At 51.0% G+C, this 23,145-nt stretch overlaps 2 protein-coding genes across 4 annotated transcripts; both read right to left on the reverse strand.

Moving 5' to 3' along the window:
* Positions 1-282: 282 nt before the first annotated feature.
* PRKACA (protein kinase cAMP-activated catalytic subunit alpha) lies at positions 283-20,501 on the reverse strand. 3 transcript variants are annotated; one of them, XM_053586590.1, is made up of 10 exons: positions 20,243-20,501; positions 12,220-12,281; positions 11,651-11,779; positions 7,798-7,896; positions 6,628-6,710; positions 4,157-4,283; positions 3,973-4,068; positions 3,757-3,879; positions 1,315-1,479; positions 283-527 (listed from the first exon to the last, which is right to left on the reverse strand). In XM_053586590.1, exons 1-10 carry the CDS (start codon positions 20,286-20,288, stop codon positions 402-404), a joined length of 1,056 nt encoding a protein of 351 aa, XP_053442565.1. In that variant the 5' UTR covers positions 20,289-20,501; the 3' UTR covers positions 283-401. The 3 variants fall into 3 exon arrangements, with proteins under 3 accessions (XP_053442565.1, XP_053442564.1, XP_053442566.1); XM_053586589.1 differs by having other exon boundaries at positions 7,744-7,896; XM_053586591.1 differs by lacking the exon at positions 20,243-20,501 and adding an exon at positions 17,050-17,105.
* LOC128582573 (small integral membrane protein 46-like) lies at positions 12,220-15,771 on the reverse strand. Its single transcript, XM_053586592.1, has 2 exons — positions 15,192-15,771; positions 12,220-12,281 (listed from the first exon to the last, which is right to left on the reverse strand). The coding sequence occupies exon 1, from the start codon at positions 15,424-15,426 to the stop codon at positions 15,274-15,276; it is 153 nt and encodes a 50-aa protein (XP_053442567.1). The 5' UTR covers positions 15,427-15,771; the 3' UTR covers positions 12,220-12,281; positions 15,192-15,273.
* Positions 20,502-23,145: the final 2,644 nt, after the last annotated feature.

Here is a 23,145-nt window from a genome sequence, read left to right on the forward strand (position 1 = left end):
GTGGTGAGGTGGGGTGGTGGGGGGCTGTAGGTTAAGTCTGGGCCCCTCTTTCCACAGCCTGTCCCTGGATACACCAGCAAAACCTGGTCTGACTAGAGCTGAGAAACTCATTAAAACAGGCAGAAGTGAACTAGGGGTGGGATGTGGGTAATGTCAGGGGAGGAGGAAGGGAAAAGTGGTAGAAGGTGCAGGAGGGTGAAGGAGAGAGGGAGAGCAGCTGGTGTTTTCTGTCCCTCCAAATATCTGGGCTTTCTGCTCCCCTTACCCTGGAGGGTGGAGTGAGGGTGAAATAAGATGCAAGGAACTCTGGGGCCCTCTGGCTGTTCAATCCAACGCCCCCCCCCAAAAAAAAAAGAAAAAAAAAAAAAGAAAAGAAAACCCATGGGGGCACAGGCACACCCCTAAAACTCAGAAAACTCCTTGCCACACTTCTCATTGATGGAGACCCGGATCTCTTCCTCCTCATAGTCATCAAAGTTACTCGTATCACCAGGGCCTTTAAACTTTGGTATGAAGGGAGCTTCCACCTGGAGAGGGATCAAGAATCACCCAGACCTCAGCACTCAGTATAATCATTATTGCAACAATAAACACAAATGGCCTAACATTGAAGAGGTATTTACTCTGACCCAGATCTGTGTTTAGTATTAGGGCATGACTCTTAACCAAAGACTTTTTTCTTTTTTTTTGCAGTTTTTGGCAGGGGCTGGGTTTGAACCTGCCACCTCCGGTATATGGGGCCAGCACCCTACTCCTTTGAGCCACAGATACTGCCCCCAAAGGCTTTTTTCTTTTTTTTTGGAGACAGAGTCTCAGTCACCCTGGGGTTGAGTGCTAGGGCATCATAGCTCACAGCAACCTCAAACTGTTGGACTCAAGTGATCCTTTGGTCTCAGCCTCCTGAGTAGCTGGGAATACAAGTGTCTGCCAGAACACCTGGCTATTTTAAGAGACAGGATCTCACTCTTGCTTAGGCTGGTCTCAAACTCCTAAGGCTATCCACCTGCCTCAGCCTCCCAGAGTGCTAGGATTATAGGTGTGAGCCACTGTGCCTAGCCCTAACAACCCAAGACTTTTATCACAGCCACCTCACCAAAAGAGAAATTACTTCCCAGAGAGAGGTATCTCTTGCCCAAGGTCACGGAGTGACCAACAATGCCAGAATCCTATTTCTAGAATCCACTGGCTCAAATAGCCCATTCTATGTTGAACTTGAACCTATGGCCTCTTCCCTTTCCATCTCTTTACTGGAATCCCTCTCTGATTCTTGGCCTCCCCACAAACCCTCAGCATACTTGAGGAAGGGAGGCCCACCTTCCTCTGGTAGATGGCAATCCAGTCAGTCGTGGCAAACCACTTGTGGTTCTTGATATCATTGACCCCATTCTTGAGGTTCCCAAAGCGCTTGGTGAGATCCACCTGCAGGAGGTTCCGCAGCAGGTCCTTCAAGTCAGAACTGAAGTGGGAAGGGAACCGCACCTGGAGGAGGGGGTACACAGACAGGGTGGGGAGCTGGTCCATAGCTTGGGGATCCCAGAACACTGCTCCAATCCAATAGTTCTATCAGGTAGAAGGCCCCAAACTTAAGTCTGCTGAAATCCTGTACAAACAGTTGTTGGGTCTAGAGTTTCTGATTTACAAAGACTAGTGGGGCCTGGAAATATGCATTTCTAATACATGCCCTGGCAATGCTGCTGCTGGAGAGGGAACCACTTTGAGAACCATTGCTATAAAGGAAGTGCTATGGTTCCCATTTCAGAGAAGAGGAAACTGAAGCTCAGAAGGGTTAAACAGCTCCCCCAAGGTTACACAAAGGAGTGGAGAGGCAATTCCATCTCAGGTCCATTGGACTCTGTAAGTTGCATCTTTAGCTGCTGCTACTTAAGGTAGCTCTGCTAGGGTCTTGAGACTCCTGAAATCTTCATGCCTGTGAGAGAAACTTTTTCTCCCCTCTCTACATAGCTAAGGCTCTTCCATTCTTTAGGGCCCAGCTCAACTCTTCTGGAAAGTTTCCCTCAAAGCTCTGAGCCCATGGCCTTGTATGCAAGCTCTAAATCCATGGCCTTGTATGCAAGAAATGACTTCTAGTTCCTGCTCTGCCTCTTACAAGCTGTGTGACCTTGGCCACGGCCCTTAACCTCTCTGGGTCTGTGCATGTCTCTATCATGGGGCAGATATCCCAGAGTTGCTTGAGGGAGATAATACTGCTGAGGGTGTGTGGGAACTGGAAAATGCTACAAAGAAGGGAGTTACACTTTTTCTCTCTTCCCCCACAGAAACTTCTATGGCTTCCCCCCCCCCCCCCCCGGCCGTTTCTTGGGAATTTCTGATTTGCCTAGTGGCAGATGCCTCATCTTTCTCTTGTGGAGATGCTGACTATGTGTCTAGCCAGAGCACCCCCACTTAGCAGTTGGTAACTTCTAACCTCCCTGAGAAGCACATGGTTAGTTCCCCAGTTCCCAGATGGGTAAGAGAGGGCTCAGAGGAATGAAGCTACTTGCTGCAAGTTTCACTGCCATTAGGTGGCAGACCTGGGCCTGAGAACCAGGCTAATAAGGCTGAGCTTTTTTTTTTTTTGAGAGAGAGTCTCACTATGTCACCCTTAGTAGAGTGCCATGGTGTCACAGCTCACAGCAACCTCAAACTCTTGGGCTTAAACAATTCTTTTGCTTCAGCCTCCCAAGTTGCTGGGACAACAGGCACCCACCACAACACCCAACTATTTTTTTTTTTTTTGCAGTTTTTGGCCAGGGCTGGGCTTGAACCCACCACCTCTGGCATATGGGACCAGCGCCTTACTCCTCTGAGCTACAGGCGCCGCCCCCCCCAACTATTTTTATATTGCAGTTGTCATTGTTTAGCTGGCCCAGGCCGGGTTTGAACCTGCCAGCCTTGGTGTTTGTGGCTGGTGCCATAACCACTGTGCTATGGGTGCCGAGCCTATAAGGCTAAGCTTTAAGACTGTTCTGGTAACTCTGAGCCAACCAGCAGCTCCCGCATACAACTACAGGACAACATCCTGTAGGACAGGATGTTGGGTTAGGTGGAGGCAGGTGGCTGAGCTGAGGGCAGAGCTGGGGTCACATACACCTCTCCAGACGTCAGTACCTACAATGACACCTCCACTTACTTGCCAAGGTGTGGTGCTGGACCAGATACATCCCTTTTCTGAGCCTCCGTTTCCTCCCCTCTGCCATAGCAGTGCCACTCTATTGGGGTATGACTGAGATGTTGAACCCAGGTCCTGGCAGATGGGGATCACTTGATATACTTTGTAGATGCAAACTCAGACAATTCTGCGACTGCTTACCTAGACCCTCAGAGTTAGCAAAGTCTGTATTAGGCAGAGGAGGTGTGAGCTGTATACTCTAAGTGAAGAGACTCCTGGAGGGGGATAGCACCTGGGAACAACATACACTTTTCTGATTTGAAACTTGCAAAAACATATTCCCAGTGGGACAAAGAAAGGTGAGAAGGGCCTTGTATCAAGGCAGCAAGTTCTATAGCCAAGGAGTTCTGATGAGGCTTGGGGTTTTAGATGCCCTTCGGATCCTGGCACTGTGGGTTAGGAGCCAGACATTGAGGTGGCTCACGGTGTTGGCCTCAGTGTGGCCAGTGGGTCTAGCTTCACTGTCTGGACCAACTTGAACTTCTAGATTATTCCAACAAGCAAGGATCCACAGAGAGTGGGATGGGCCACTGGGGAAAGGTCTACTTGTCCCAGAGCTGTAGGCCTCACCCGCATCTGGGCCTCACCTTCCCAGAGACGATCTTCTCATAGATCTGGATGGGTTGGTCAGCGAAGAAGGGCGGGTAGCCAGCAGCCATCTCATAGATGAGAACCCCCAGGGCCCACCAATCCACAGCCTTGTTGTAGCCCTAGAGTGAGATGGGGTTGAGGGGACATGGGGTGAGGAGGGGCCAAGGGCAGAGCCTGCCTCAGGCGAGGGAGTGGGCTGGGTAAAGGCCTACTTTGCTCAGGATAATCTCAGGGGCCAGGTACTCAGGGGTCCCGCACAAGGTCCAGGTGCGGCCCTTCACGCGCTTGGCGAAACCGAAGTCTGTCACCTGCAGGCACAAGAACGGGCAGTTGGCTAGGAGGGAGGGTGCAGGCTGTGGCCACCTGGGGCTGTCCCTCGCCCAGCCCGGTGGGCACCTGAATATAGCCCTGCTGGTCGATGAGGAGGTTCTCTGGCTTCAGGTCCCGGTAGATGAGATCGAGCGAGTGTAGGTATTCGAAGGTCAGGACAATCTGGGCCGCGTAGAAACGGGCATGAGGCTCGCTGGCGGGGACAAGCGGGGAGGTGAGTGCCGGTGGCCACACCCCCAAATGGTCCAGCAGGTGGGCCTGCAGAGCCATTCCCAGAGGAAGATACCCCCAGTCCAGCTATCAGAAATGCAGAAGCAACCGGGCGCGGGGGCTCACGCCGTAATCCCAGCTACTTGGGAGGCTGAGGCAGGAGTTATCGCTTGAGGCCAGCAGTTTGAGACCAGCCTGGGCAACATAGCAAGACTTTGTGTCTACAAAAAATAAAAAAATTAGCTAGTGTGTTGGCATGTGCCAGCAGTCCTAGCTACTTGGGAGGCTGAGGCAGAAGGATGATTTGAAGCCTGGAGTTTGAGACCAGTCTAGAGAACATAGTGAGACGTTATCTACAAAAAATGGAAAAATCAGCCTAGTGTGGTGACACACACCTGTCATCCCACCTACTCAGGAGGCTGAGGTGGGAGGATGGCTTGAGTCCAGAAGTTTGAGGCTGCAGTGAGCTATGATGGTGTCATTGCACTGCAGCCTAGGTGACAGAGTGAGACCTCATCTCTTACCTCAAGAAAGAAAGAGAGAAAGAGTGAAAGAGAGAAGGAAGGAAGAAAGGGAGGGAGGGAGGAAGAGGCCTGGTGTGGTGGTTCATGACCATAATCCTTGTACTCTTGGGAGGCTGATGCAGGTAGACTGCTTGAGCTTAGGAGTTCCAGACCAGCCTAAGCCAGAGGAAGACCCCATCTCTACTAAAAATAGAACAAACAGCTGGGCATGGTCACATACATACAGTCTCGCTACTTGAGTGGCTGAGGCAAGAGGATCCCTTAAGCATAGTAGTTTGACATCGTGTTGAGCTGGGACACCACAGGACTCTACCCAGGGTGACAGAGTGAGACTCTGTCTTGAAAGAAAAGAAAAAGAATGGGCGGTGCCTGTGGCTCAATGGAGTAGGGTGCTGGCCCCATATGCCGGAGGTGGTGGGTTCAAACCCAGCCCTGGCCAAAAACCGCAAAAAAAAAAAAAAAAAAGAAAAGAAAAGAAAAAAAAAAAAGAAAATGAAAGGAAAAAAAGAGAAGAGAGAAAGGAACGAAGAAAGAAATGTATAAGCAGAGATGTTCATATAGTCCAACACTGGCAAAGGCCTAAATGTTCATCACCAGGAGAATGGAATCATAGACTGTGATATGTTCAAACAATGAAACATCATTCACCACCAGGACAAGCTATAAATCTTCTCAACATGGCTGAATTTCTAACTGATATGTCAAGCAAAAGAAGAAAGACACAAAAGAATATCAACTGTATGATTCTGTTTATGTCAAGTCCAAACCTAGACAAAATAAATTCATGGTGTTTAAAGGCAGAAAGGACAACTGCCTTTTTTGGGGAGATGATTTATCAAGAAAGAGATTTGAGAGAATTTTCTGGGGTGATGGAAATATTCTACATGGTGTTGTGGGTGGGGTCTAGGGATGTACAATTGTTTTTTTTTTTTTTTTTTTGTAGAGACAGAGTCTCATTTTATGGCCCTCGGTAGAGTGCCGTGGCCTCACACAGCTCACAGCAACCTCCAACTTCTGGGCTTAAGCGATTCTCCTGCCTCAGCCTCCCGAGCAGCTGGGACTACAGGCGCCCGCCACAACGCCCGGCTATTTTTTGGTTGCAGTTTGGCCGGGGCGGGGTTTGAACCCACCACCCTCGGTATATGGGGCCAGCACCCTACTGACTGAGCCACAGGCGCCGCCCACAATTGTTAAAACTCATAGAGTGGAATATTAAATATCTGTATTTAAAGTGTATATCTATCTAAAATAAAACTCTCTATGTAAGTTTACATATAGTGTTATTTTACATATAAAATAAAACTATGTATATAAAATAAAGTAATAGTGTAAAATTAATTGATTAGTTTAAGAAATGGGTCTTGCTATGTGGCCCAGGCTGGTCTTGAACTTCTGGCCTCAAGTGATCCTCCTGCCTTAGCTGCCACTTTCTCTCCCTTTTTCCATCCCTGGCCTCCAGGACTGTGAGAACCACCTCAGCCTTCTGAGGAGCTGGGACTATAAGCTTGCACCACTGAGCCTAGCTCAAAAAAAAAAAAAAAAAAAAAATCATAAATTTGCCAACTTAAATACTGTCACCTAAATCACCATGTTTGGTCTGTTTCGTTTTGTGGCAGCTGAAACATTACATATTCCTCAGCACAAGAGAAACAAAACCCCACAGGGACCTGGAGAGATCACTTGAATGTTCAAACATGCTGTACATCCTCTATGTCCCCAGATGATGTGGTTGTGGGATACTGCCTGTAGATGGATACCCTCCCACCCCCAAGAACCTGGTGTCACTGGGGGTGGCCCACTTACCTGAACCTTCCAATCCGCCGTAGGTGTGAGAACATCTCCCCACCGGGAACATATTCCATGACCATGTATAAGTTTGAATTGTCCTGTGGGAACCAGCAGCTGGTCAGGGCCCCACTCTCTGTGCCCTGGACCCCATCTGAGGGCTGAGGTAGCCTCACCTGACACGTGTTCAGACATTAAATGACAACAATAATACTGGCTCTCCATCCAAAGCACATTCCAAGGGCCAGGTACCATGCTGACTGAACCACACTTTACATCTCATTCTACACATGAGGAAGAAGGGGCAGCCCTGACCCTGCCGTGTTACAAGGGATGAAAGTGAGGGCCAGCACAGAGGTCTGTAGGGACCTGGCTAGTGTGTCCTGGCTGGAGACAGAGAGAGAGGACTCTAGCAGCTTGTGTCTGGGACCCTGAATAAGGCTTTTGGGGCCATAGTTTTGTCACCTTTAAAATGGGACTAGGATGGGCTACAGAACTTGGTGGGGCCCCAAATAAAAATGTGTAGCTCCTGAATGCAGATATTAAAAAAAAAAAAAGTATAGCTCTTTGTTAAAAAATTACTATGGATTTTAAGACAGCAGCATTAAATCAGGTGTGGAGTCCCTCTGTGCACAGGTTATGTGCCTGCCTGGCTAAACACCTGGGAAGCTGGCCATGAGTGGCCACTGTTGGCTCTCACAACCATAGCTTTGGATGGCACCCAGAACAGCTCTCAAAAAGTGCTTACAATGTGCTCAGAGCTATCATGATAACTGCACCAGGAGTTGTTATGATTCCCACTTAACAGATGAGAAAACCAAGGCTCAGGAGATAAAGTCCCTTCCCCAGGGTCCCACATCTAGGAAGTACAGACCTGGGAACTGAACACAGGTTCTTGGCTATAGGTCAGAGTCTTGCTGTAAATGGTGTGGTGATTTTGAGGGGCGTTATTGAGGGTGGGAGACTCACCCAAAGTTATCAAGCTAGAAATTGGTAGGTCCAGGAGCTGAGCTTGGGTCTACCTGAGCCCCTGCCTGACTCCTGTGCCCCTGCAGAAATCTTTCTTCCCCAGAAGTTGACAGCCACTGGTTGTCTTTGCTCCCAACCCCAGCCCTGGGAACCAAAAGGTTGCACCTGATGGTTGGGACCCAGTGTAGTCATCCCGAGCCCTGGCCACTGGGACCCCACCTTGAAGGAGAACTCGAGTCTCACGAGGAATGGAAAGTTGACTGCTTGCAGGATGCGTTTTTCATTCAAGGTATGCTCGATCTGTTTCAGCTTTACCACCTATGGGGGCGGGAGGAAAAGGCAGAGAGGAGAGCAAGGTTAGAGGGGCCCCCTGGAACTGGTGGTGCCAGGATGGGGAGGTCCCTTTAGCTAGAATCAGTTATGTGCCTGTGGCCTGTTGGGCCCTCGATTGGGTGCTCAGGCCACAATGAGGAGGCAAGAGGCAACTTGTCCTTGCATGGCACCAAGTCCAGGGCAAAGAGTACATGAGTTAATGGGCCTTGCAGCCCGAAGGGGCTGGAGCCATGCTGGGGAGAAGTTTAGGCTTACAGATGCTCAGATAAGGCACCTCATACAGTCTGGAGAAAAGAGGAATCAGAGAAGGCTTCCCAGAGCAAGGGGCAGCTGGGCTGAGACTGAAAAGATAGGCATGAGTAGCTGAAAGGGTGGGGGTCTAGAAACTCCCTTCCTCTTGTCTAGAACACTCCACACACAAACCCAAACCTCAGGCTAATAATTTCTCCTCAGCTATCAGATGTCCCACATGAGCAGGCACCCTGCACGTGGTCTCCCACTGAATGGTGACAGAGCCCTGAGAGGGACACACTGGGAGCACGTTAGTTTGGAAGCCCAGCCACAGAGAGGTGAAGTAACTGGCCCAAGCCTGTCAGGTCTGCTTGTCACGCACAGTCAGCATGGCTCCTTGGATGGCTGTGAACTACTTTACTTATACAGCTCTGATCTCAGGACACCTGCACTGTCCACTAGCCACAGGTGGTTGCTAAACCCTTGAAATGTGGCCAGGTAGCTGGGGAACTGAATTTAAAGTTTTGATTGTACCACTGCATTCCATCCTGGCCCACAAAGCAAGACCCTATCTCTTAAAAAAGTTTCGGTATCTAAAGTGAAAATTTAGAAACTGATACTTGATATAGGTCCTGGGTACTTTCAAGCATGGTTGGAACAACTCCAGCATGCAAGTTTGCTTTTTCATCTTTTTTTTTTTTTTTTTTTTTTTTTTGTGGTTTTTTTTTTTTTTTTTTTTTTGGCCGGGGCTGGGTTTGAACCCGCCACCTCCGGCATATGGGACCAGCGCCCTACCCCTTTGAGCCACAGGCACTGCCCTTTTTCATCTTTTTTACTTTTTTTTATCTTTCTAGAGAAAATTTCCTATCTGAATGAGTATCTGTTGTAAGTACTAAAGAATAGACACTGAATTTCAAAGATCTTCTTTTTTTGAGACGGAGCCTCAAGCTGTAGCCCTGGTTAGAGTGCCATGGCATCATAGCTTACAGCAACCTCAAACTCCTGGGCTCAAGCGAGTCTCCTGTCTCCACCTCCCAAGTAGCTGGGACTACAGGCGCCCACCACAACACCTGGCTATTTTTTGGCAGCCATCATTGTTGTTTGGCGGGCAGGGCTGGATTCGAACCCGCCAGCTCAAGTGTATGTGGCTGGTGCCTTAGCCGCTTGAGCCACAGGGGCCGAGCCTCAAAGATCTTTTAATACAGGAAAAAAAGGAACATTAGGAAAATGTTTCCCTAATGATATTTTTACATTGAAATGCGGAAATGGTAATACTGTAGACATATTGGCTTAATTAAAACACATTGTTAAAATGAATTTCACCTGTTTATTTTTACTTAAAAAAAACTTTTTTTTGGACACAGAGTCTCACTTTGTCTTCCTTTGGTATGGTGCCTTGGCATCACAGCTCACAGCAACCTCAAACTCTTGGGCTTAAGCGATCCTCTTGCCTCAGCCTCCCAAGTAGCTGGGACTACAGGCACCCACCACAATGCCTGGCTATTTTTTTAGAGACAAGGTCTTGCTCTGGTTCAGGCTGGTCTCAAACTTGTGAGCTCAGGCAATTCACCTACCTCAGCCTCCCAGAGTGCTAGGATTACAGGTGTGAGTTTTTAGAGACAAAGTCTTGCTCTGGTTCAGGCTGGTCTCAAACTTGTGAGCTCAGGCAATCCACCTACCTCAGCCTCCCAGAGTGCTAGGATTACAGGTGTGAGCCACTGTGCCTGGTCGCCCAATTTCTTTTTTTTTTTTAATTTTTTGTAGAGGTGAGCTCTTGCTATGTTGCCTATGCTGGTCTCCCAACTCTTGGCCTCAAACAATCCTGCAGTCTTGGCCTCCTGAAGTGCTAGCATTCCAGGTGCAAGGCACTACACCCAGCCTATCTATTTACTTTTTTTAATTAAAAAAAAGTTTGTTGGGGGTGGGGCCTTGGTGTGTGTCACACTTTATGGGGGCAAGACATGATTGCAAGAGGGACTTTACCTAACAATTGCAATCAGTGTAACCTGGCTTATTGTACCCTCAATGAATCCCCAATAAAAAAAAAAAAAAAAAAAGTTTGTTAGACTGGGCATGGTGGCTCACACCTGTAATCCTAGTAATCTGGGAGGCCAAGGTAGATGGATTGCTTGAGCTCAGGAGTTCAAGACCAGCCTGAGCAAGAGCAAGACCCCATCTCTACTAAAAACAGAAAAAACTAGCAGGTGTGATGGTGCATGTCTACAGTCCCAGCTACTGAAGGCTAAGGCAAGAGGACTGCTCAAGCCCAGTAGTTTGAGGTTGCTGTAAGCTACAATGCCACAGTACTCTACTAAGGGCGACAGAGTAAGACTCTGTCTCAAATAAATAAAGATAAAAATAGGAAAAAAACTAACCAGGTATTGTGGCAGGTGTCTATAGTCCCAACTACTCAGGAGGCTGAGGAAAGAGGATCTCTTAAGCCCAAGAGACTGAGGTTACTATGAGCTATGACAACGCATGACACTCCACCTAGGGCAACAGAGTGAGATTTTTTTTAGAGATGGGATCTCGCTATGTTGTCCAGGCTGGATTAAAACTCGTGGGCTCAAGCAATCCTCTCATCTCAGCCTCCCAAGTAGATGGGCCCACAGGTGTGTGCCACTGTGTCAGGCCTCATTTTACTTTTTTTTTTTTTGAGAGACAGAGTTTCATTCTGTTGCCTCAGCTGGAGTGCACTGGTGCAAACACAGCTCACTGTAATCTTGAACTCCTGGGCTCAAGCAGTCCTCCTGGCCTCAGCCTTCTGAGTAGCTGAGACTGCACATCACCATGCCAGACCTCTTTTTCCCTTTTTGATGAAGCAACCAGAACATTTAAAATCATTTCTTTCTTTTTTTTTTTTTTTTTTTGAGACAGAGTCTCAAGCTGTCACCCTGGGTAGAGTGCCATGGCATCACAGCTCACAGCAACCTCCAATTCCTGGGCTCAAGCGATTCTCTTGCCTCTGCCTCCCAAGTAGCTGGGATTACAGGTGCCTGCCACAACACCCAGCTATTTTTTTGGTTGCAGCTGTCATTGTTGTTTGGTGGGCCCGGGCTGGATTCAAACCTGCCAGCTCAGGTGTATATGGCTGGTGCCTTAGCCGCTTGAGCCACAGGTGCCGAGCCTTAAAATCATTTCTGTGGCTTGGCTTACATTTTTGTTGGATAGTGCTGCTCTGCAGCAGTGCCTTATATCAAGTAGGGTCTCTTAAAAATATTTATGAAAAGAATGTCCACAAAAACACTGATTCCCTCAGAAGGACTTCTGGCCTTCTCCATATGGGCTGGTGTCTTAGTGCTTGGCTTTGCACTGGTGCCAGAAAGGAGTGCCTTGAGAAGGCAGCACAGAGGCCTTCTCGTCCCTGGGTCTGGCACACTGGGGTGGAATCAAGGATAGTTATCAAGGGGGCAAGTGAATGGGCAGGAACAACACTCCGGGTGGTGGGCACAGTCTGGGCATGGGCCTGGTAGACAGGACAGGAGCCATGTGTCAAGTTCAGGCTTACCTTCTGTTTGTCAAGGATCTTCATGGCATAGTGGTTCCCCGTCTCCTTGTGTCTCACCAGCATCACCCGGCCAAAGGAGCCCGTGCCGAGGGTCTTGATTCGTTCAAAGTGATCCAAATGGGCTGTATTCTGTGGGTGGAGGGGTTCACAGAGTCAGGAATGCCCTTCCCTGCAGTCTGCTGGGCCCAGGTCTGGATATCCCCTCTGCCACTGGCAGAGGGGGCCCCAGGGAGCACGTGGGGTGAGCAGGCTGAGGACAAGATGGCAGAGGGTGCATTCCTCAAGGCGGTGGCAGGGGCTAGATCCAGCCCTGGCCTGGGGCCCAGGAGCTGCTGGCAGCTGTGCAGGGGGCAGGGGCAGCCAGTTGGAAGGGGTCATGGGGTTGGGAAGATTGGCACAGGGTAATCGGGTACCTCTGCCCAGGAGCCCCCATGGGTATCTAGGGAGTGACTGGGGGCAAGTCTGGAGCCTGCAGAGCCCTAAAATTCTAGCTGAGTTGCAGGGATGCAGTCAGGGGACTGGGAGCCGTCAGCTTACCCCTCTCAGGGCTCTGTGCTTGGTGGGCTTACCTGAGCGGGATTTTCCCATTTTTTAAGAAAATCTTCTTTGGCTTTGGCTAAGAATTCTTTCACTGAAAGGAAGAAAGGGGAGAGTTAGACGGAAACCCAATTCTTGCCAGGGTGGGCTCAGGTCATTTCTTGGGAGATGTCCATTGGTGGAAAGTGGGGTATGGCTGCCTCAACCCAAAACCCAAACTTTTCCCAATGTCTCTGGGTATCCTGGCAAAGCCTGACCCCAGAGCACCTTGAGGGGCTCTGAAGTGGGCCAGGGTCTGGGCCCCCCTGACTACAGAGAGGTGGGGGTCCAGCCTCTACCCCATCTAAAATGGGGTGCAGGGAGACTTGGGCCACTCCCATGGGGACAGAGAGAGGCGCCCAGGCCAGCCCAACCCCACTTGCCCCAGTTCTGACCGACATTCCATGGCCAGGGACGACGCCAATGAAGGTATTTATAGCCTCAGGATTTGGCGGCTCCTCTGGCCCCTTCTCTAGGGAGGCTGGGCCCAGGTTGGAGGCCTCTGGGGCTTGGATAGCAGGCGCCCTTGGGGGGCTCAGCTGTTGCCTTGGCCCCCAGCTGGCTCTGTTCCTCTCTTTGCCAACTGCAGAGCCTTCATTTCAGGGCTGATTCAAAGGAGCCTTGCCAGAAGCCCTCTCACCTCACCAGCACTCCTAGGCAAACATCGCCATCTGGTAACATTGAAGACTTCCCTGGTGGACTTTGGGCCCACTGTTTCTTCTGCACTATCTCATCCATTTTCCTCATTTAACAACCCAGGAAAATGAGGTTTGAAAATGGTCATTCTCGCTTACCCTGAGAGGAGGCCTAGCAAAGCAGCTAAGGGTCAGGAATCTGGGACAATATCAAGTTCAGATCCCAACCTGATCTCGGACAAACTGTGTGACTTTAGACAAGTGACCTTCCCTCTCGGGGTCTTAGTTTTCCTCATTCGGATAATAAGAGCAATGACCTTGAGGGTGGTTTTGAGAATTGACTTCATCTTGGGAAAGGGGGTTGGACAGTGGCTGGCATGAGATTAGTACCATACAAAGCCCTGTTTTACTTTTAAGTAATTTTTGAAATTGAGGGGCAGCCAGGTGTGGTGGCGTGTGCCTGTAGTCCCAGCTATTTGGGAGACTGAGGCAGGAGGATCACTTCAGCTCAGGAGTCTGAGGCTGCCGTGAATTATGCTGAAGTGTGTTGAGTGCTCAAAAAAACCCAAAAAATAAATTTCTTTTTTTCCAGACAGTCCTGCTCTGTTGCTGGGCTAGAGTGCAGTGGTGTCATTATAGCTCCTCCTGCCTTAGTCTCCCTGTATACTCCCATGTCCAGCTAACTTTTCTATTTTTTTGTACAGATGGAATCTTACTTTTGCTCAGGCCAGTCTTAAACTGGCCTTAAGCAATCCTCCCACCTTGGCCTCCCAAAGTGCTACGATTACAGGTATGAGCCACAGACCTGCCAGAGCTCAAATCTTAAATGTGTTGTTTGGTGAATTCTTACATTATGGAGTTGTCATATTAACCACCGCCTAGGGTCACAGGTGTCAGCCCACACTGAGTATTTTCTTTCTTTCTTCTTTTTTTTTTGAGACAGAGTCTCAAGCTGTCACCCTGGGTAGAGTGCTGTGGCATGGTGTCATAGCTCACAGCAACCTCAAATTCTTGGGCTTAAGCAATTCTCTTGCCTTAGCTTCCCAAGTAGCTGGGACTACAGGCGCCCACCACAACTCTTGGCTATTTTTTGGTTGTAGTTGTCATTGTTGTTTGGCAGGCATGGGCTGTTTTTGAACCCGCCAGCTCTGGTGTATGTGGCTGGCACCCTAGCCGCTGAGCTATAGGTGCCAAGCCCACACTGAGTATTTTTTATGCTTCATTCTGACCCTCTAGGCTGGAGAAGCTATCATTCTTGTAGTACAGATGGGAAGACTGATCAGGACTCAGGTTATCTGCCTGAGTCCACTGCCCATGGGATTAACTGCTTCACTGTCAGATCAGCTGTTGGTTTCAGCACTGGTTCCAGTGCACCAGGGTGGTCTACAGAGCTGTCCTGCTGTCCTCAACCCCCTGATGGACCCTGCAGACACATGCTTTGGAGTTGCCTGTCATCTGCCTGCCAAGAATCCCACACAGCCTTGTAGGTAAGTGGCCCTTCTCCCACACTGTCCCAAAGGCTCTCCCTCAGTGTTCAGAGACAACGACCCTCCTAAGGGCTAGAAGGGTGGGAAATGGGGAGAGATGGTAGCTATAAAAGTCCCACAAAATGGGCGGCGCCTGTGGCTCAAGGGGTAGGGCGCCGGTCCCATATGCCGGAGGTGGTGGGTTCAAAACCAGCCCCGGCCAAAAAAAAAAAAAGTCCCACAAAAACTGACAGGCCAAGAGGGAACAGGCAATGAATTGCCAGAGTCCTGATCTACTGCCTAGCTGGGCCATCAACTGGCCTGAAGACCTCTGTGAGCCAGTGGCCACACCAGATCAAATGCTTTCACTAGCAGAATCTTTTTGACATACAACACCTTCCTTGGGAACCTCCAAAGGATCAAAGGATCCACACTGAACTCTGGATTAGGTGGGAAGAGTGAAGAGTACCCTCTTGGGACTCTGCCTTTACCCACCCAAGAAGGGAGAGAAGACCCAGGCTTGGGAGGCATCCAAGATAAGGCTTGGTCCTGTTCCCCCCTTGCTCTTAGCCACCTCTGAGAAGAAGTGCTGAATCCTGAATGTCCCTAACCCAGTGGGCTCTGAGCCTCTGGCTGTCTGTTGGTGCCCCCACAGAGTGGATTCACAGGATGCCTTGCTCCAGCACAGCACTTTTCTGGCTTCTTAAAGCAAAGGAAGGCCCAGGTTGCGTCCCCTGTACTGCCACTATGGCCCTGCTGGCCCATCAGATTTGGGGATAGGGCTGCAGAGCCAAGGAGCAGGCAGATAAAGAGGGATGGTGGGGGGATGGGTGGGGAATCTCAGCCAGGAGCCCCCACACTCACCTCTGCTCCCTGCCTCTTCCAGCAGGGGGTGGAATAAGGAGTGGGTGGGATGGGCATGATTTGGGGCCCTTCTGCCCTTGGTTCAGGGTGCTGCTTGAAGCTTAGGCCCCCAGAAGGTTTGGCGCAGGTAGCCCAGGAAACGAATGGCCAGGTGGACCCAGAGGAACAACTGTAGCCACAGCTGGAAGGTGATCTCTGAGTGCCCACCCTGGAGGCTGCCTGACCCCAGATCCATCCCAGGCTGCCTCGGACTCTCCCTGGAATCTTCTCTTTGCTGGGGAACCAGGAAAACGCAGAGCCTCTAAGCCAGCTTCCTTGGAAAGGCCTCAGGGGACCAGGGAGGAGGAGCTGGTTGCCACAGAAGCATTTAAAGGTACCTGCTCCCTGCTGGCCAAGGTCTGCAAAGGCCCTCCTTGGCAGGAGGTGGTGGGAAGATTCTCCCAAGAGTGCCCTCTGCCTGTCTCATGTGTCCTGAGGCGGGGCCCTGAAGCTAACTTTCCTTTCTAGGGACTTCACTCATCTCAGGATGCCAGGCCCTGCCTGCGTTGGTGGGTGCTGAACTGTCCCGAGGATGGCACCAAATGTGCCCAGGGCAGTGCCCACTGGGCAGAAGGGAAGGAGTTAAGGCCTAGACTCAGGCAATAGCTAGAGACTCCCTGGGGACTAAACAGGCCCTGGAGCTCCCTTAACGAGCTGAAAGAACAGCTGGAGAGTAAGGCTGGGAGTGGGGTGGGGTGGGGTTGAGAGGAGCTATCCTATCTCCTCCCCAGAAGTCACTTTCAACATGGAGCCCCCAAATCCTGCTATTCTGAGTGACAAATGGGTACATCTGGCTGTCTGTCATGTTCCTATGTGGGGGCAGAGAGGGGAATGGCATCCTGCAACGTCCTTGGCCTCTGTCAAACCTTGCCCTCTGTTTGGCTCTGCTCTCAGCCATGAAAGTCCAAACCGGAAACCAGCGGCTAAATGCAGGGATGGGGGAGGGAGAGGCAGCCTTGGCTATCTTTCTTCTTCTTTCCAGATTCCAAAAGAAGTGGAGAGCCAGTGGCAACCTCTCTGAGAGTGCCCAGCACCCATGGTCTCTGCTGGCAACAGGAAGTGGCAGAAGAGGGCAACCCAGCCAGCTGCTGGCCTGTGGAGCCTGCCATCCTGCCCACATCTCCCACACTGTGGGTGCTACCCTCCACTCTGGTCTGGATTCCATTTGGTTTTACAGAGAAAACCCCAGACAATCCTTGAAAAGCCAGGGCTACAACAAGAAGGCAGAAACCCAGAAATTCACCCTGGGAATGGGGGATTTCAACAGCAGAATATTGATTTGGGCAAGGGGTTAGGGGCTCTCTCAGAAGGAGCCCAACCTCAGGAACTCCCTTAGACAACTATCTTAGGTTCTCTGCCCTCTAAAACCTGGCTGTCCTGGGAATTCAGAGGCAGGAATGCCCAACCTGGGCTGGGACCCCTACACTGGGCTGGCTGAATCTTCCAGTTTAGCTTGGATCCCCTGCATTATTCTCCAGTCTTGAACTAGACCCTCATTTTGAGCTGGACCCTCATTCTGGACTGGATGGTCCTCTGGTCTGATTTGGGCTCCAACATTAGGCTGGATCACCCACTGCCCTTGTATGAGCTGGACCCCTACTCTAGGTGGACCATCTCCCCTTGTCTGAACTGGGTCGTTTCCCCATTCCTTGCCCCCCTCCCCCAGCCTAGGGGTGTTAAGAGAAGGGTTTCCAGGGTCAGCCAAGGGGGCACAAACTCCTTCTCTTCACCTGTTCCCTAAACCCTACTGCAGCCGCTCCCTGACTTGGGGGGTAGAGTGTGCCTGGGAAGTTGCTATAGCAACAGGGCTCAGCCTCACCATCGTTGGAGCTGGAAGCCATCACTCAGTCCTTGCAGGGCACCCGAACTACGGTGGCTGGGAAGGCTCATGAGACCAGCTGTACCAGCCTGCCTGCCCATTCCCAGAGCCCTGCCTGTAGGGGGAGCCAGGGAGCTGTGGGGCCGGGGCAGGAAGAGAAACCCAACCTAGAGGCCAGGGGTTGCAGGGGAGGGGCACGTTGAATGCTTCAAGTTTCCGTTGACCTGCTTGGGATAAGGAAGAGAAGCTGCCATGCCAAGACCACAAGACCCTTTTGGGTACCCATACAACTGCCAAAGCACAGAAGGCATTTGGTTCTCTCAGGGATGTTAGAGGGCAACAGTTTCTTCCCACTTTATGGACCTCTTGGGGGGCACTTAGCTTTCACTGCTGGGATCTGCTTATCTCTGGACTTCAGGGGGCTTCTGAGGGGCTCCTTCTTACCGTCTCTGCCTCTTCCCCTATGGGCCAGCTCCTTGAGTACTGTCAGCCAACACCTTAGTCCTTCTTGGCTATCTGACTTGGGGGCCTCCTCAGGACGCTGCCCTCTCTCAAATCGTCCAGCCTAGCCAGAGCCTTGGCCTTTTTTCTCTGCTCTCTCAACAGATTCACCCCACTCCACATTGGAGCCCATTGTAGATCCATGTCCTCTTGGAAAAAGGCAAATCTGTCCTGCCCTGGCACAGAGATGGCAACATAAGGGGCTGCAAGATGCTTAACTGGTGCCTACTAAGGCTTGGACGTTTTTCTGACCCTGCTAGCCTCTAGCAGATGAAATTCAGGTGCCCCCTGCAGGCTGGCCTGGCTATTGCCCCCACCCTTTGCCCCACCCTGGTTACAAGAGGGCATGATTTTGTCTAACTCCATCTTCCCAGAATCAGAGAGCTTCGAAGCAAAGAGGCACTTCCTTCCTCACCCTATTTCCTTCTCTAGGAGCCTCTGTGAGGAAGTACAGCTTCGGGCATTTCCCAAAGTGTGACATGGTCCCACTGGCAGAACAAGAAATCATTTGGGGGATGTTTCCTTTATTTAGTTACATTGTATTTTAATGCATATCAGAGAGAATATAACTGGCATAGCAATCGCATGACTTCATTTATATTATTACGGAATGGGCTCAAAGTTTACATCTGAACAGAAGTTACCATAAAATTCTTATTATTTTAAATTATAAGAAAAAAATGAATGGAGTAAAAATTCTGGGGGATGCCTTAAGAATGTCTGAATTTCCAGCTGGAGCCTGCTAAACAAACAAACAAACAAAAAGAATGTCTGCATTGAGAAATTCTGGGGTCCAGGAAGTTTGCTAGTAGATATGGATGTGACTCCTGCCTCTGTGATATCATCTATGTCTAAATCAGAGAACTTGTTTGGAAAATTTGAATAGATTGTTAAAATCACCAGAGCAGATGTACCAATTTGCCTGACCATTTAGCCTGACACATCTTAGATGCCCAGTAAATAGTAGCTCAATTTTATTGAGATCATTCATTCCTGGGGTTGTGCTCTGAGAGAATTAGTGGTTCTTTCCAGAGCCTCTGATCCTTTTCTTGGGATCTTTTTCCCTGCGTAGTTCCCCCCCTCCACCACCACCACATGTGTTTGGTATGTCTTGAAGGATTTCCAGGAATATGTCATCTCCCCAACTTTCAACTGAGCCACTGAAATATATAGCTGCCTGCCTTCACCTTCCACCTCTCAGATCGCCTCACCTGCTGAGAGCCTGACCCCCTCTCCTCTGCCTAGTCCCCTCCAAGCTCTTGCCCAGACCTTTTTTGGATACTACCCACCTGCTCCTCTGTCATCAAGCACTCAACTACACACACTTGTCTTCCTGTCCTCCACCCATTGATGACATGTCAGGCCTCTTCATAACTGCTCTGCAACTCTGAGTTCTGCTATTTGAATATGTGTTGTAATAAAGTTCCCTGGCTTTCATGCTTTTTCCATGTCTTTCTGGATAGAGGTACTCAAAGGACATAGACACTAGGGTTTGAGACCAAGAACATGGCCTTCCTTCTCAATTTTGACTATTTCTTGGTAACAGGAAGGTGATTCCATCTGAGGTCCAGCCTTAGTCTTGGAGTGATGACAATTTAACATCTGGAAGAACTGGGGAAGGGGGTTAAGACTACTCTGAATGATCAGAATCCATTTGTCCCTTGGCAAAGCAAATCACTAGATGTTACCCATGCATCTCAACTATCCCCTCTTCCAAGTCTGACCATCCCAGTTCAAGCTGCATGAGCCTTACTAAACTCAGACACTTTTCATCCTGAGCAAGCAGTGGATGAAAAATCCCTGGGAATTGGGTGAAGAAGCTTCTGTTGTGAAACAACCATTTGTTGAGGAACCCCCAAGGAGCCTAGAGCCTCACTGCATAGCAGAAGATAGGACGGGGCTCTGCCACCAACACTGCCCCTCCCACCCAACAGCAAGACTACCTCAAACTTGGCTTTGGAAGCACTGAAGCAGTTCTCTAGCTTCACAAACAGTCTGCTACCCCAGCCAGGGACAGACGCTTAATTAGAGGAGTGAGCATAGCAAAGAAGCAGGGTGACAGAGTGACAGGATGAGAGAGGGGCAGAAAGACCCAGAAAGATCCTGTCCCCCGTGCCAAGTGACACAAAAGGGAAAAACAATGCTGGAGGTGGCTGAGGGGGAGGGTAGGTTTGAAAGGGGGTGCCATGATAAGGTAAAGAGGGGTAAGGGCAGGAGAAAGATGGCGGGGGCTGAAGGGGGGAGGGGTGTGGTCACCAAGTGGCCAAGAGGCAGACCCCACTGCACTCCCAAAGTGGCAGAAGCCTGGGTCGGGGTCAGGCAGTGGGTCTTATATGTGGCAGAGGCGATTAGGGAAGTGGGGGGATTAGTATGTGGGGAGAGGGGCCAGGAAAAGAGGGAGTGGGGTGATGACATGGGGCCCCAGCGGTCATACGTGCCATGGTTGGTAGTGACAGCTCGGGGGGCACAGTCGTTGCAATGGAGAGCGGCCGTAGGCAAGGGGGTCCCTATAGGGTATCCTTTGCGGGCCCTCGGGTCTCAGCCCTGTACAGGCAGGGGACGGGGAGCTAGGAGGTAAGCAGAGAGAAACGGGAGGGGGGGAGGCCTTTTGGGGGGAGGGGCCAGAAGATGATGGACACAGCGTGGGCTGGCAGCGAGGGGCGGGGATCGGGTTCACGGCCCGGGCACTCACCGCTCTCCTGCTCGCTGCCCTTCTTGGCGGCAGCGGCGTTACCCATCGCGGCGGCGGCGGCCGGGGCCGGTCCCGGAGCTGCGGGGCGGCGGGTGCTGGCGACGGCCGGCGGCCCCGGAGCGCGCTGGGCGGCAGCGGCGGCGGGCCCTCGGGCTGGCTGCGCTAGCTGCGGCGCCGCGACCCCCGCCCAGCCCCTGCTTCCCGCGTCTCTCCGCGCCCGCCCGGGAACCTCAACCCAAGTCCGCTGCTGCTGTCCGTGACGCCCCCGCAGGCCCTCGCTCATTGGCCCAGGCCTCCATGACTGACAGTTCTGTGCCACCGTCCATTGGCTCTTCGTGACCTTCCCGCTTTACCATAGGTTCCCGGTCCCATGACGCGTGCCGCGGATGCCCGGCCACTCACGCACCCGCGAGGCCTCAGTTGGGCGGGCAGATTCGTCAGATTGGTCGAGGGGCCCGACGGGCCCCAGAGTCCGCCCAATGAAGTCGGCAATTGGTGGAGGCATGGTGTCCGGCAAGCCCCCAGCCGAACGTTCAGTGTCAATCTGGGGATGAGAGGGCGGGGCAGAGGCGCAGTCTGCGGGCTCAGGCTGGCGGGGCGGGGCGGAGCAGCGGAGGCTGGCGGGCGGCCGCGGGCTCTCAGAGGCCCAGGAGGCTGCACCGGCGCACGGTCGGCCGGTCCCACGCGCGCCGCAGTCCCCCGCCCCCGCCCAGTGCGGCAGCGGCTGTTGGCCAGCTGAGGTTGGCATCGCGGCCCTTCCGGCGCAGCTTCTGTCCACCTGCCAGCGGGGGAGGGGCGCGGCCAGCGCAGCGGGTCAGAGGTCGCCAGGCCGCCGGCCGTCGTCATTCAGAAGACCTGGCGCTGGGCAGTAGAGCCAAGACTAAGTGGCCAGGCCTGCTTGGATCCAGGCTGGGGGCCCTCCAGGGTCCCCTGGTCACAGAGCTTCAGGATGCTGAGTCCTGGAAGCAAGGGGTGGAGGGAGGGGGTGTTCAGTGTCTACCCCTTTGCTGGGCCTCGACCCAGGCGTCTGCCAGTTGTAAGAGCTCACACTCATTTAACGTTATTTTGCACACTTCCATCACGTATGTACTATCGCCATCACACCCATTCTACAGATGAGGAATCTGGGGTAGGAATTCCTAGGCTGCCAGCTCCAGTATTAATCTCCATCTGTATTCCCTATCTGGACAATGGAAGGAAACCTGCCCTCTAGGAGCAGAACAGGGGCAAGATGCCTCTTCCTTCAGGGTGCGAATACACCCAGGGATTGCAATACATACATAGCCTTGGGACAGCCAAAGTTTCCCAACTGCCACACTGCTGGATCATTCTTTGCTGGGGGAGCTGTTTTGTGTAACCTAGGGTATTCAGTAGCACTCCAGCATCCACCAACTGGATGCCAGTAACACCTCTCTTTTTGCTATCTGTGGCTTCCAAAACCCACTTCCAGATACTGTTAAATGTACCCCGGGAAGCAAACTTGTCCATGGTTGAGTGCCACTGGAGCAGAAGAAGGCTCAAATAGAAGGTGCCAAGAGAGCTAGAGGACCAGAGGAGCCAGCTCTGTTTCTGGAGGGCTAGTTAGCTAGGCTCAGAATTACAAGCCAATTCATTGCTCTACTCAAGACTGGCACAACCTGCACCCCACCTAGCAGCTGTCTGCCCCCATTTTCCAGGTCAACCAAAGTCCCAGGGAAGGAGAGTTGGGGCCCTTCTGTGAATTATGGGGAAATGTCTGACTAACCAAACCATTTCCCTTCAGGCTATGGGGTTATATATAAAATGTGGCTCATTACTAAAGTTTTGAGATACACAAAATCAAGAAATGTAAAATCCATGCAGATGGAAACAAATGAAGCCCTCAAGAAACACCATAAGCCAAGCAAGTTGAAACTTGCACAGGTGAATCAGGATGCTGTCCACTGTGGTTTTTGGAAGTGAAATAATGAACTGTAACACAGTCTGTCTGGCTGGGTGTGGTGGCTCACACATGTAATCTTAACACTGGGAAGCCAAGGCAGGTGGATTGCTCCAGCTCAGAAGTTTGAGACCAGCTTAGCCAAGAGCAAGACCCCCTTCTCTAAAAATAGCCAGTGTTGTGGGTGGGGCCTATAGTCCTAGATACTCTTGGGGCTGAGGCAAGAGGATTGCTTGAGCCCAAGAGTTTGAGGTTGCTGTGAGTTAGGATGCCACGGCATCCTACCAAGGTTGACAAAGTAAGACTTGGTCTCAAAAACAAACAAACAAAAAACCTCCACAGTCTGTCTCAAAACTTTTGTAGTGCCCATGTATTAACAGTAAAGTAAAATTTAATGAGTGTTGTGTGTGTACTTGGATCATGTTAATTTCTTCCTATCGGTGAAGGTCAAAGACTAAAAAATAACTGGTTATGATCTACAGAACAGCTGGTTTGCTCTTCCTTTTTTTTTTTTTTATAGAGACAGAGTCTCACTGTACCGCCCTCGGGTAAAGTGCCATGAGGTCACATGGCTCACAGCAACCTCTAACTCTTGGGCTTATGCGATTCTCTTGCCTCAGCCTCCCAAGCAGCTGGGACTACAGGTGCCCGCCACAACACCCAGCTCCTTTTTTTTTTAAGACAGTCTCATTCTGTTGCCCAGGCTAGAGTCATAGCTCACAGCAACCTCAAACTCCTATGCTCCAAGATCCTCTTGAAGCAGCCTCCCGAGCAGCTGGTACTGTAGGCACCACAACACCTGGCTAACTTATTTATTTTTTATTGAGACAGAACCTCACTTTGTCACCCTCCGTAGAGTGCTGTGAAGTCACAGCTCATGGCAATCGCAAACTCTTGGGTTTAAATGATTCTTTTGCCTCAGCCTCCCAAGTAGCTGGGACTACAGACTCCTGCCACTACACCCGGCTATTTTTTGGTTGTAGTT

The sequence above is a fragment of the Nycticebus coucang genome, chromosome 3 (genome assembly GCF_027406575.1).
Source record: "Nycticebus coucang isolate mNycCou1 chromosome 3, mNycCou1.pri, whole genome shotgun sequence".
Classification (NCBI taxonomy): domain Eukaryota; kingdom Metazoa; phylum Chordata; class Mammalia; order Primates; family Lorisidae; genus Nycticebus; species Nycticebus coucang.

Excerpts from the sequence above, each read along its gene's own strand:
- LOC128582573 (XM_053586592.1), bottom strand. The coding sequence starts at position 15,426 with ATGGATCTGGGGTCAGGCAGCCTCCAGGGTGGGCACTCAGAGATCACC.
- PRKACA (XM_053586589.1), bottom strand. The coding sequence starts at position 20,288 with ATGGGTAACGCCGCTGCCGCCAAGAAGGGCAGCGAGCAGGAGAGCG. Across the intron at positions 12,282-20,242 it reads GGGCAGCGAGCAGGAGAGCG|TGAAAGAATTCTTAGCCAAA; the intron begins GTGAGTGCCCGG and ends TCTTCCTTTCAG. Across the intron at positions 11,780-12,219 it reads AATGGGAAAATCCCGCTCAG|AATACAGCCCATTTGGATCA; the intron begins GTAAGCCCACCA and ends CTCCACCCACAG.